The 13,119-nt window shown below is 42.0% G+C and overlaps 1 protein-coding gene across 1 annotated transcript in view; it reads left to right on the top strand.

Moving 5' to 3' along the window:
- Nucleotides 1-5,858: 5,858 nt before the first annotated feature.
- Nucleotides 5,859-13,119, top strand: part of C7H8orf34 (chromosome 7 C8orf34 homolog) — a 151,207-nt gene continuing 143,946 nt past the window's right edge. Inside the window, exon 1 of the mRNA XM_054985159.1 lies at nucleotides 5,859-5,927. Coding sequence (XP_054841134.1) covers nucleotides 5,859-5,927 — 69 coding nt within the window. The remainder of the gene's footprint in view (nucleotides 5,928-13,119) is intronic.

A 13,119-nucleotide genomic window follows, 5' to 3' on the forward strand; every position in this document is an offset into this window, starting at 1 on the left:
CCAGGCTGTACCTGGAGGTTGGAAATACTGCTCACCAGTTGAGGCTACAACTATTACTTGCTTATACAACAGGTGAGTCCTACTGCTCAGCATTAGCACTTCCATATTGTCAGGATTAAGCTTCAGTTTATTATTATTTTTAAATAATAATAATAATAATAATAATAATAATAATTAGTCTGCATCCACACCCAAACTTCTTACAGTTCAGGGTTTCCACATGCTTTTCGGGATCCGCTGGAAACCTGAGATAGATCTCAGTGTCATCCACATATTGCTGATAGCCCAAACCAAATTTCTGGATGACCTCACCCAGCAGTTTCATGTAGAGCACTGCCAGGTAGGACCAAAACCACTGCAGAATATTGCTTCTTAGTCCCAATTCTGCAAGGCAGTCCAGAAGAATGCCATGGTCAAGGACATCTAAAGCCACTGAAAGATTTAAGAAAATGAGCAAGGCTGTACTCCCCCTATCTATCTTGTAGTGCAGGCGGGTATCTAAGCTTGAATTCAGACTGAAAAGATCCAGGTAGTTTGCTTCATCCAGTCAATCCAGCCACTTGATCTACTTATTCAAGAATGTTATCTTTGAGACTGGTGGATAGTTATTCACATTTCCTGGGTCCACAGGGTAGGTTTCTACTAAAGTCTTCTACAAGATCATCAGTTGTTTATTCCCATTAAACAGGAGTGATATATTCTTAGCTATTTTGAATAGTTTAGTGTATTTCGTTTAAAGTGTTTTTTAAGTTTAGCTCCTGTCAACTTCTTGGAAGATTATCCAGACAAAACAAATGAAGAAAAATGTAGAGTACAGATCACAAGCTCAAAGTATCACCCCAGATTCCAAGGAGGATTGCTACACTCTAGCCACTATACCATGCTGGTTGTCATAATTTATAAGTATAAATATCATATTTGTAAAATCCATGATACTGGTTTTTATTTTTATGATTACAAAACAGAAGATGTGTAACTCCTCCTACAGAACAAAAGGAAAGTAAATGGAAAATTGCTAACAGTGCAGTTTCTTGCTTTCAGCGTAATTGTTAAATGTGGTTTGAATCTTACTACTGTTAGGTGGATTTGTAACTGGTTGACAGATTGCACCCAAAGAGTGCTGGTAAATAGTTAATCATCCTCTTGGGGTGGAGCGACGAAAAAGTAAAGTTCTGCTTTTAGGTAGGAACAATCAAAGGCATATCATTTTCTGGTGTGACGAAGGAACAGCAGGTTATGCTGAAGCTGAGCACAGTAAAATCACCCATTTGGAGTCAGTTTTTACTGAGCTTGGCTTTAGCCCACCCTGCAACTCCCCCGTTGTTGTGGAAAAGGAAGAAACCTAAAATGCAATCTGACCCCAGTTCCTCCATGTACCATTTTATACGTGCAAACCTGCTGATCGTTCATCACAGGATGCTTACACGAGACCTTTCGGTCATGTCCTGAAAACGTCTCCCCCTTTCCTGTGTTTAAACATCCAGCCTGATCCTAGCCATTCCCTTCCTGTGGATTCTGCACTATTCTTGCACTAAGGGGACTGGGTAAAAGCCAGATCCCGATGATTTCAAACAGATCCTTACGAATTTATATGATTTTTTCATTGAAAAGATAAAACTATGATCCTTCTATAAATCAGACTTAGCCTATAAAGAACACCAAAAAAATCACACATCCATTACTTCGTGGGGCTGCCACAGTGCAAAAACATGGTTCCAAGGCCCAGGTCCTCATGAATCCTCTACATTTTTACATGAGGTCACCACAAATAATCACATATCATGCCCGCAGTCACAGATTTAATCACAAAAATCACACATTTACTACTTTGTTGCACTGCCACAGCATAAAAACATGGTTCCAACACACGGATCCCCATGGATCCTCTGGGTTTGGCATCACCCAAAACTCACAATCACATATCCTGTCCAAAGACACAGATTTTACCACAAAAAGCACACACCCACTGCTCTGTGGTGCTGCCACCACAGCCTAACCTTGCAGAGTTGCTATGAGGATAAAATGGATAACAGGAGAATGATGTAAGCGGCTTTGGGTCCCCAGTGGGGAGAAAGACAAGAGTATAAATGAAGTAAGTAAATAAGTAAGTACTTAAAGTTAGTTGTGGATACTGGTGAAACCTGGTGAAAAAGGAAACTCCATTCATATGTCCTCCCATTTACATGTAGAATATGGCTTGCAGTTAGGGTTGCTAGGCCTCCTTACTCTCTCAGTGGGAGAGCAGGGACCTGGCACTCATCTTTCTGTCTTCTCTTCATGAGCGCACAAAGTGTGAGAGTGCTCCCAGGACTGCATGATGATGTCACTTCTGGGAAATGATCTAATTTGTGCAGTCCCGGAAGTGCACATGTGCTTCCCAATAGGTCAATTTGGGCCCCAAATGGGTCTGATTCAGCCCATTTGGGGCCCAAATCAGCCTGTGTGAAGTGCAAGAACACTCCTGGGACAGCGCAATGACATCACACCCAGGAGTGACATCGTCATGTTGCCCCTGGAGTGCACCCAGGAGGCCTGTTCACCTGCCTTTCCCCCACTGGTGGCAGGGAATCGCCTGCCCCCACTGAGAGAACGGCAACCCTATCTGTGGTTGAGCCTTTCCCCCTTTAAACCAGGGCCGTTTCCAGATGGCTTACCTGCCTCTGGAACGTTGCGCCATCTTGCGGGGAAAACACGAAATATCGCGTTTTCTCGTGCGAGTTTTGCGCGACGTCGTGCAAAACTCGCGTGAGAAAACGCGATATTTCGCATTTTCCCCGCAAGATGGCGCAACGTTCCGGAGGCAGGTTAAGCCATCTGGAAATGGCCCAGGGAACATATAATTGAGATCCGCTATGTTGCTTCATTGTATAGATATAGCTATAGATATAGCTTGATTACACCACAGATAGGCAGAGGAGGAAAAATGTCCAGAAGCAAAGGGTTATGTGTTCACCACTCCTTGCTTCTCTGCACAGAATTTCAACTTCCTAAGGCTTCTGAGCAGCTGTCATAATTCACAGTTTATCCTTCACAAAGTAAGCTGTAGCCCCTGCCTTTCATGCTTGAGGACAAATGAACCTACTAGATAGGTTTATTAAACAAGGCCTGGAATTGTACAGCCAGCTGTGTTAGGATAGATCCTGATAAATCCATTTTAGGGTTGCCAGCTCTGGCTTGGAAAATTAATAGAGATTTGGAGGAGCCTGGGTAGGGCAGAGTTTGTGGAGGGCAGCGGGATGCCAGTAGCTATAGAGCCAAAGCACCCCTTTTCTCCAGGGGAACTGATTTCCGTAGTCTGGATTGTGATTTCTGGGAGAAATGTGATTCTGGAAGACTTGTGATTCTGGGAGATCTTCAAGCCCCACCTATAGGTTGGCAACTTTTATCTCTCTCCCACAGGCACAGCCAGAGTGGATGGTTTCAGTGAATGAATGAACCTTTCCTTTGAGAAATTCAGACTGGAGTATTGTAATCTGCTCTTTAATAGACTGCTTTTAGAAAGCATCCAGAAATGTCAGCCTGTCCAGAGTGTGGCTTTCTGGCTGTTAGGGAGGGTCAGATGTAAAGATCATGTTATACTTACCCTGTAACATATTCAAGGGCTGCTATTCCATTTCTGGACCCAATTTAAAGTGCTACATTTTATCTTTAAAATCTTAAATGATTGCATGATTATTTTCTGAACTTACTTGCATAGTAATCCCTTTAGAAGAAAGCGGAATGCAAGCAAAATGATCAAAGGATTGGGATACCTTTCCTGTAATGAAAGGCTGAAGTCTGGGACTTTTCAGTCTACAAAATAGATGGTTAAGGGGACACGATAGTGGCTTATAAAATGATGCATAGAGTGGCAAAAGTACCCACTCTCTGCCACAATACTAGAATCTGGGGGCAGCCAATGAAGCTGATGGACAATAGATTCAGTTCTGACAAAGTACTTCTTTACTGAATAAGTAATTAATCTGCAGGACCAAGGTTCGAGTCCAAAAGTACTTTAAAGACTAACAAGTGTTTTCAGAGGCAGTAAACCTCTGAAACCCAGTACTAGGAGTAGGGTTGCTGGTCTATTGGTGGAGGCATGGGATTCCCTTCTCCCAGTCTCTGCCCCCCCTCTCATCTGGCCAGCGGGGGGGGGGGAGGCAGGGGAATAGGCCTCCTGGAGCACACTTCCAGTCAGATGTGATAACATTGCTCCTGGGGAACTTTTTGCTGTCTGGAGATTGGTTGTAATTCTGGGAGCTTTCAAACCACCCCCTAGAAGTTGGCAACCTTACACTGATTGCCAAAGCTCAGTTAAGTCAAAGTTTTAAGCAGCGAGGGCAGCAGGTTAAAAGCTCAGCAAGGGGAGATAGTGGCATGCCAGAGGTGGTGGAGGGCTGTGAGATAATGCTGACCCCTCTGAAGTGATCTCTGCCGGCTCTGCTTTCAAAGCTATGCTATTGTGTCTTATAGTGCAATCCTATGCAGAGGAACTCCAGAGGAACTTCAATGGCCTTAGACTGGAATAATTCTGCCTGGGGTTGTGCTGCCAGTCTATAAGCAGCACCAAAACAATCACTCATTCCCCACTTCATGGCATTGCCATGGCATAAAAACATGGTTCTAAGGTACAGATCCTCATGAATCCTCTGGATTTTTGCATGAGGTCACCCAAAACTCACCATACAATTGACATGACTGTGAGGGTTTCTATGTTTATTCCAAGGTAAAAATTATATGAATTCATGGAATCCATGCCTCAGATTAATGTTTTTGTGCCAGGGTGGAGCCGTGAATTTCTAGATCAATTTTTTATGGTTCAGTTTGTGGATCCGGCTGTAATATATGATCTGATGTTGAATTTGAGGGTGTTTCATTAAAAAAAAAGCTTTTAGATCCATGTAGATCCCTCCACTAACAGCAATTGTTTGGAGACAGATTGACTTGCTGACTTCAAATGTTTCCTGTCCTGCAATGTCAGGAGCTGAATCTACACATCTTGAGGTATTGCAATGTCTCCATGGAGTCCAAGTTGGATAGTATCAAATCTGTACGTCCATTATTCATTCTATGTACATATTATTCTTTTTATGTTTATGACTTGCTTGCTATGCTGTTTTTGGCTGACCCATGCCCGTAACAAATAAAAATCAATCTATTCGTGAATGCAAAGTGTTTATCCACACAATACTTTAGTCCCAGTTTGACAACGCAGCCAGCCAAAAGCACAAAAATAAAACCGTCTTTGTGAGAGCCAGTATTTTTGAGAGAAGCCTGTGCCCACAGCATTGGGCATGAGTGACGCGTATTAGTCGCTGGTGTTGTGAATGTTGTTCGGGTGAGGCATGAACACACATGCCACAGCCTCGGTAGCTTTTCGAATTCCCTGCCAGGATCCCCAAACGGCGACGAGCCCGTCGTCAGATGCGAGGGAAGCAGCTCCCCCGCCTGGCCGCGCGGGCCAGAGAACAGCCATTGGCTTTGCGGGAGGCGCTGTCGCTAGGGAGGCAGCTCGGCCGGGCTGCTTCCGCCAGAGCGCCTCTTGCCGTAACCAAGCCGCGAGAGTCGGTGCCACGGACGCGCCAGGCTGCCTTCCCGACCGCCTCCCTCCATGCACCAGGCGCTCGCCCAGCCCCGGAGCCCCCGTTTCGACCTCCATGGAGAGGCATATGTCAGCGGCTTGCAGCCTCTCCGCCCAGGCTCTGCTCTAACGCGTGGGCGGCTTCCAGGTCCCAGAGTCAGAGCCCTTCTTCGGACCGCCGGAGCCCCTGAACCCGCCCGGGTCCTCAGCCTTGAGCCCTGCTTGTCCCCTATCCCCGATTTGCTGGGAAAGGGACTGCGCGGGAGACGCCGAGGAAGCCCGGAAGCCCCTGCCCCTGATGGCGTCTCGCCAGCAAAACAGGATTCAAGCCTACCTGGAGAAGAACAAAATCGGGCCCCTGTTCGAGGTAAGGCGCTGCCAGGTGGGACCGCTTGGCTCCTCTGGGAGGAGGCGCGCGCGGGGTCACGCCAAGTAACTTTGCCTTCACTGAATTGGAAGCTGTTGGGAGCGGGGAAGGGGGCGCGCCAGCAGCCACCTGGGTACCTACCTGGCCCCCGCCGCACCTACACGCCCGCGCGCGCTTCCACCGCTCGGAATCGCCCGGGCACGTAGCCAGGCTTCCTTGTTCTTTCTGTCAGGCACACGGTCTGGTTCACAGGTCTCCCTCCTGACTTCTTGCTCCCTCTCTTTTTCCACTGCATTCAGGCAGGATAAACTGTTCCTTTTAACACTTGTTCAGAAAGGAGGAGATGCAGTAGATTCCCATATCATACTGAGAAACTGAACTTAAGCAAATTTTCTCCCTTGGGTCGTATCTAGGAAAGGCATGAATGAAACATATCTCACGCTGAATCCGGCCAACCCTTTTCAGATATGCTCTTCCTCGAGCTTTAACAGCATGTTTGCCTACCTTTTCCAAGTAGCTGGTCTTTTTTCTCTGTTACATATATGCAGCAGACTCCTTTTCATGGACATGACTGCAGCTTTTTGGTTTTGAAAAAGTGGCTGGTAGTCATATATATGGCTGCATTGATTTCCACCAATTCCCCCTCAGGACTGAAGAGAGCCCCCCCAAAGCTATTCAGTACTAATGAGTACGTGTACACTCACTCACTCACTCACTCACTCACTCACTCACTCACTCACTCACTCACTCACTCACTCACTCACTCACTCACTCACTCACTCACTCACAAATGCATGATCTGTGCGTCTTGTTTTTTGTTTCTTACATATTGGTTTCCTCATAGATACTCAGGCTTACACCTCTTTTGTCTTCATTGCTTTTGTAATTAGTTCTTGACATGCATTCTCCAAATATTATCTCATTGTAGAATTCTTGCTCTCTTTCCTTACATCTGTCTAAATGTTGGACTCAAATCAGTTTCACTCAAACTGATACCGCTATATTTGTTTGTTCCACTAAAAGTATCCCTAGATAAATGTTGCTATGCTTGCTTGGAGTCAGAGAAACTGAGTTGGAATTATCTGGAGTATCTGTCACAATTGAGCTCTGATTATCAAGAGTGCTAAGGATTACTACCTGATTCTGTGCATGTATTTACGGAAAAGAAAGTGGTATTTTTGCTGCCTGGGTCTGTGGTGAGAGAGTGACTTTGTGCTGCTTTGCTACAAAACATGCCAGAGGAAGCCATGCTTTGGCCTTCTTGTCATTTTGATGTAAGGGTCAGTAAGTGTTTTGGAGTCTTACTGGACAGGGTACCCAGTGAAGGCTGCAAATGCAGACTCAGCACATGGGAGTACTTGCTACGGGGTGTAAGGCAAAAGCAAAATTACTGTGCATTCGTAGGAAACCAAAGGATAGGCTACACTTTGGTATAAATGACTCTCTTTGACTGATCTGCAACAGTGAGAAATAAAGTCAATATTAGTGGAAGCTCAAGGCATATTTTTTTTTTAAAAAAAGACTTATAGAAAGTGATCTATCCTACTGATGTTTTTTAAGGCATTATCAGTACCGTCCTGACCAGAGTTACACTCCTCTAAACCCAATGACCCAGTGGACTTAGAAGGGTGCAACTTTGCTCAGGATAATTCTGTATCTCTCTTTATATGTCTGCAACTCTATTCTTTTGTATTGGTTACAATATTTCTGTGCAGGCTGTGATTTGATTTTAAGAACACCTACAAAACCATGAATTCCTTAAGTGGTAAAAATTTACCTTTTAACTAATTCTACAATGTATAAATTATTTATTCATTAGAAAATTCCACATTTAAGCAAATGCACTATTAGTGCTTTGTTTATTCTCTCTCATTTAGAAGTATTGTGACAAGCTTTTGTTTATGTTGCTGCATCTTATGGATTATGAATAAACAAAATCATATTACTCTTATATCTGGGAATATATCTTCATAAACCACTCCCGGTCTGAAATAAAGAGATACCATTTTTATAGTGATGATGATCCCCAAAACTGTTTGTCAGTTTTAAATTTGTAACTTTAAAATGTTAAAAATTCTGTGAATCCTGTGAGCCATTAGAAATCAGATGCTACAGTAGCCTCTGTATTTTTTATGTTGGGGAAATCATCATGTTTAAGACTTAAGGAACTTTTATCTCCATAAGTATGATCACATAACAGAAAAAAACCCCATAAACAAATCTTCATGCATATTGAAATTATGAACCGTTGTTAAAGCATCCTTGGCCGAATATGGTCCAGCCATACCCGTAAGTCACACCATCATCCAGCCGGTGCAATCCCCATATGGACTGTGGATTCTGGGCACACTGATTTAGCGTACCTGATGCTTATAGCACACAGGGTCAGATCAGTCTGATATTTTCCTAGTGGCAGTAATGAATATGTTGAACACTTTGAAATTATATAGTGATTTATGACTATTTAAAGTGCTTTTAATATGAAATCCCTGTTATTGTTAAAATAACCCTTTAAAAAGAAGATCTGAGGTGGAAAGGTGATGGCTTGCATAAACCCATTCAAAAATTCTAGAGCATTCTGTTCTAGAAACAGAATATGGACTAGGAAAAGCACAAAAAAACCTGAAGCTATCAGCTAAGAGAAAAATCCAATGAAATAAAAGCCCAGAACAGATTTTTTTTGCTTGTTTAGAAGTTCATGATTGTTTAGAGGTTCATGAGCTACTCTGCAACAGCTGGAGAGCTACCTGTTGGCCCCTGTTCTAGAGAATTCAGGCACAATTTGACACATAAACCTAGAACTTCACCATTTATACTCTTTCAGTGCAATCCTAAAATGAGTTACACCTTTTTAAGTCAATTGAAGTCAATGAGCTTCAAAGACTGTGTCTCTTTAGGACTGTACTGTTAAGAACTGCATTAGTCCAGCTTTATGAGCGTTTCAGAGAATGTTAAACAGAATCTTAAACTCAAGAGGCAAAAAGTATCTATCAAGAATCATTTGAATCCTGAATATCAGTTTGGGCACTTTCTCACTTATGCTACTTAATACTTGTAGCAAACACAATATCTAGCAGGAGTTGCATTCTGCAACCAGAAGCATTTAATCTTTATTTATTAAAATATTTCCTCAAGATTGTTTATATGTCATAATTAAAACACTACAATTCAAAAGCAGAAAAACCATTACTGTCACGCTATGGATGACAGGATATGGTATACAGATCCCTGGACCATTGCAGCAAGACAGAGGTTCTTGCTTAAATGGCTGTTATTCAGAAATCTTATCATTTCCATATATATGTCTATAGAACTACTCAGAAGCAAGGTAAGCATCTAAGCAGCAAGAATAAGCATTGATAGGAATGACATCATGTGAGAGAGACTTCTCTTTTAACATTCAAGTCTGCTCCTTCCCCCCCTCCCAATCATAAACAAGATTTTGGTGCTCTTCTTGTGTGAGAACGTTCCACATATTTGTAATATCGTGTCACTAGAAAACAGGACATAGCAAAGTCTGAGAGGGAGTAGTGTACAAGGTCAGAAACACTGAAAGCTGTCACAGTTCATTAGATAAACATCTGTGAAAGCCTCTGAAAGAAATAATTATAGCATTGGTAAAATGACATCGAGTTAAAGCAGGATACATTGGTTCAGAACAAAAGGATCATTAAAATTGGCATGGATGGGGTTCAGACATGACATTTACTCACAAATGCAACACTGCTGAAATAGGCGACCCTATTCTTACAGCAAAAATGTCATACCCTTCCAAAGTAGAGCTACATTCTTCTTTTCTGTTGCAGTTTTAAGGCAGAAAGCAACATTTCCACAATATTTCTCGGTCATCCTGTTTTCCTACCAGCTGTTTGCTGTATGGCTGACAGGAGAATGGGTCTGGATCACAGCAGAACCTAGGACAAGAGCCCTCTTTGACACTGCTGTGCTTTGTTGTCTTTAGTTAGGGCATGAAACATAATTTCTCACAGTGGGAATGTTTCTGCCAGCCTCTTACCATGCCATCAGCTTTTCGAGTGCCAGGGGAAGTGAGTGGAAGATACAGTGTATTTGAAGTTGGCAACATATGTAATTCATATGGAGGGAGTATTATCTTTTGTCCTGGTCTTCTATTCCCTGTTGTGCATGGGCTAATGCAGGAACAATTTTTTCAAACCTGTGCAATCCTTTCTTCAGACTTAATGCTGTAGAACATCATGTGCAGTTAAGGCACTGGCAGAGACTGTTGAACTTGTACGTCAAATAATGCACCATGCAGAAGGGGTTTGTATGAACAGATGGATCTGGCACAGTCCTGTTCTGGTGCACATTTGTAGCAGCTATCTGTGTGTCCCTCCCAAAGTTATTTTTTCAGTATGCTGATCTGTTTTGACCATTAAACTCAGGTTGTTGTGTAGGGATGTCCTTAATTGTTTGTTGCTTTCCCTTTCTGTGAGCAGCAGAATGAATCTTTTGTGCATTCCTGAAAGTGAGAGAAAACTGAGCCAACATGTATAATGAGAAATACATTTCTGTATTGATTTGATAAAAGAGTAGATAATGGTTATTGACTCACTTTCTATCAACGAACAAGAGCTTTTGAAATGCCACATCAAAAAAATAAGGTGATTTGTTGTAGATATCCAGATGGTTTAATGATTTTGGTTTTGGTCTGATTATTCCATTACAAGAGCGAAAATCAATGTACTTAACAATGTAGCTGTATTAATTGAAACTTAATCTCAAGTAAGTGTGCATAAGATTACTGCAAACCGAAGAATGCTTTCCTGGGAGTAAACCTCATTGAATAAAATGGGACTTATTTTTAAGTATACCTGTTAAGTATTGCTTCTTATGAAGAGTTCCATAGTTGACAAACAGCTACCTCTGTATGAGTTAGGGTCTAGCTGCAGCATCAGTGACAAAGAAATTGCAGTTCAGTAAGTTTCAGGTGGATAGCTGTGTTTGTCTGTAGTTGAAGAGCAAGGTTCAGATTCTGTAGCACCTTAAAGACCAACTCAATTTCCAGGGTATGAGATTTCAAAAGTCAAAACTCTCTTCATCAAAGAAGGGACAAAGGGAACTTTGACTCTTGAAAGCTCATACCTTGGAAATCTACTTGGTTTTTAAGGAGTTACTGGGCCTGAATCTTGCAGTACAGTAAATATAGAAGCTTTTAAATATTAAATATTTAATATTAAATATTAAATATTAAATATTTAAATATTAAAGACAGTCAAAAATTGCAATTCTATCATGATGATGATATAATTATTTATTTCATTATCTTTGTCTCTCCTGGTATATAAATATATGGGCCATACATTAATATAAACATACTAGTCAGGTGTTGTTTAAATGGCAAAGAGTACTTTTAAAAACAAATATGCAAGATCTGCATTTTTAATGCAACTGGAATTGAGCTTGTAAAAATGCTAGGCCTTGTAATTTTAGAATACAAATATATGATATCTTTTATAAACATATTTTAAAATTATTTTTATGTAAAGCAAGCAGGATATTCTAGGTAGTTTTAAAGGAGCACCTCCAAGCTGAGAATGAGAAATCGTTATTTTAAGAACGGAAATTACTGTTTTCATGTACTGTAGAATGATGAGCGAACTATTTGGGCTGTTGGCTTTACGCAATTTTTTCCCCACTGAAAACCTGTCCTTTTTTCTTTAGGATATGTATTAGAATAATAATGTTGTGCAATCTTGTTTGGCGGCTGGTTCATTAATGAACATTAGTTTATTTAGAAATTTCATGGCAGCCAGTGAACCCATATTAATATTACTTTCACTGCTTGTAATTAAATTAGCACTTTTAAAGCTGCAAACAATATATCTATTGAATTTCATGTTCTATGGTGGGAAAGTTCCCCTTAGGCTGCACTGATATCAAGCTTTGAATAATCAAAACACCTGTTAATAGAAATGTGCTTAGGTAAAGATTAAAGAAATAGTAATTTAGAATGAATTTCTGTCCAGAAAATCTTCAGGAAATTACCTGATAGCTGAATGACAACTTTACCTGTTAGATGCATTTTAAAGTTATGGGGTAAATGTCTAACTTTTTTCAGGCTAGTATAAAAATAATTGTATTGGGTTCCAGATACCTCTGAATTGTCTCTCTCTTTCACATGTTTTACACTAGCCGACTGGCCCTAGTTATGATGGATGCTAATGAATACTCCAAGTTTGTGTGTCTGTCTTCCTTAAAGTTGAATTTGGCTAAACTTTTATGGTTTGACAATGTTCTTAATTTTGATTATAGTTGATATGTAAAATATAATAGAGACCTGAATACTCTGGGTTGAATCCTATAAATGAAAGTGGATGAGAAAGACTTGCAGTTTTATCTAATTCACCATCCTTGCTGCACCCCATGCCTTTTGGGCATTTTATCTGCAAGGCTCCCCTGACCCCTCCTGTCCAGCATGAGGTAGGTACACGAGGGTCTGTAGAAGAAAGAGGAAGGAGGGAAACATTCACAAGTACTTGGTGTTCTATTATAGTAGGATCCTTTTGGACAATAGTTAATCTTTGTTCTAAAAAGCAAAACAAACATCATGCTTATGTATTTTACTGTACTCCACTATTTCCAACAATTTAACAGTGGGAATATAGTGTGAAAAGCAGTAGCTTCTCTTGTGTAAAATATATCCCCCTTATCAGAGTTGCAGTTGTGCATTTGTGTTTGTTAATGATGTTCGCTATGCTGAGAGTTCAGTACTTGGGAGCCCTTGTCCTGCCTGCTGCTCCTGCTCCACCTTCTGCCGTGTCTAGCTCTGGTGTGTGTGTGTGTGTGTGTGTGCTCCCTCTGCCTCAGATAGGGGTAGGGGAGGGGGTTGAAGTCACCCTTATGCCTCCTCCTACCCTGCTGGATGCTGGTTGCTCCCTCTCTCTGTGTCTTTTCCAGCCACCTCAGCCGTCTCCTCCCTGGCTTCATTGGGAGGGCCCCTTTTATCCCTCTTCCGCCCCCCACAGCCAATCCCATAATCCCCCTCATTCCTTAGTCCTCCCTCCCTCTACTGCAACTCCCGCCCCTCTTTCCCCTGATTGAGGAGAATTCTCTTTCCTCCTGTCGTTCTCCCCTTCCCGCCACTCTCCTGCTGCCTTCTCCCTCCTGTACCCTCTCTCTGATAGCCTTCCCCTCCCCGCCCTTCATTCTGGGCAGGCCCGCCCCTCTCTAG

Source organism: Eublepharis macularius, chromosome 7 (genome assembly GCF_028583425.1).
Source record: "Eublepharis macularius isolate TG4126 chromosome 7, MPM_Emac_v1.0, whole genome shotgun sequence".
In the NCBI taxonomy this organism is placed as follows: domain Eukaryota; kingdom Metazoa; phylum Chordata; class Lepidosauria; order Squamata; family Eublepharidae; genus Eublepharis; species Eublepharis macularius.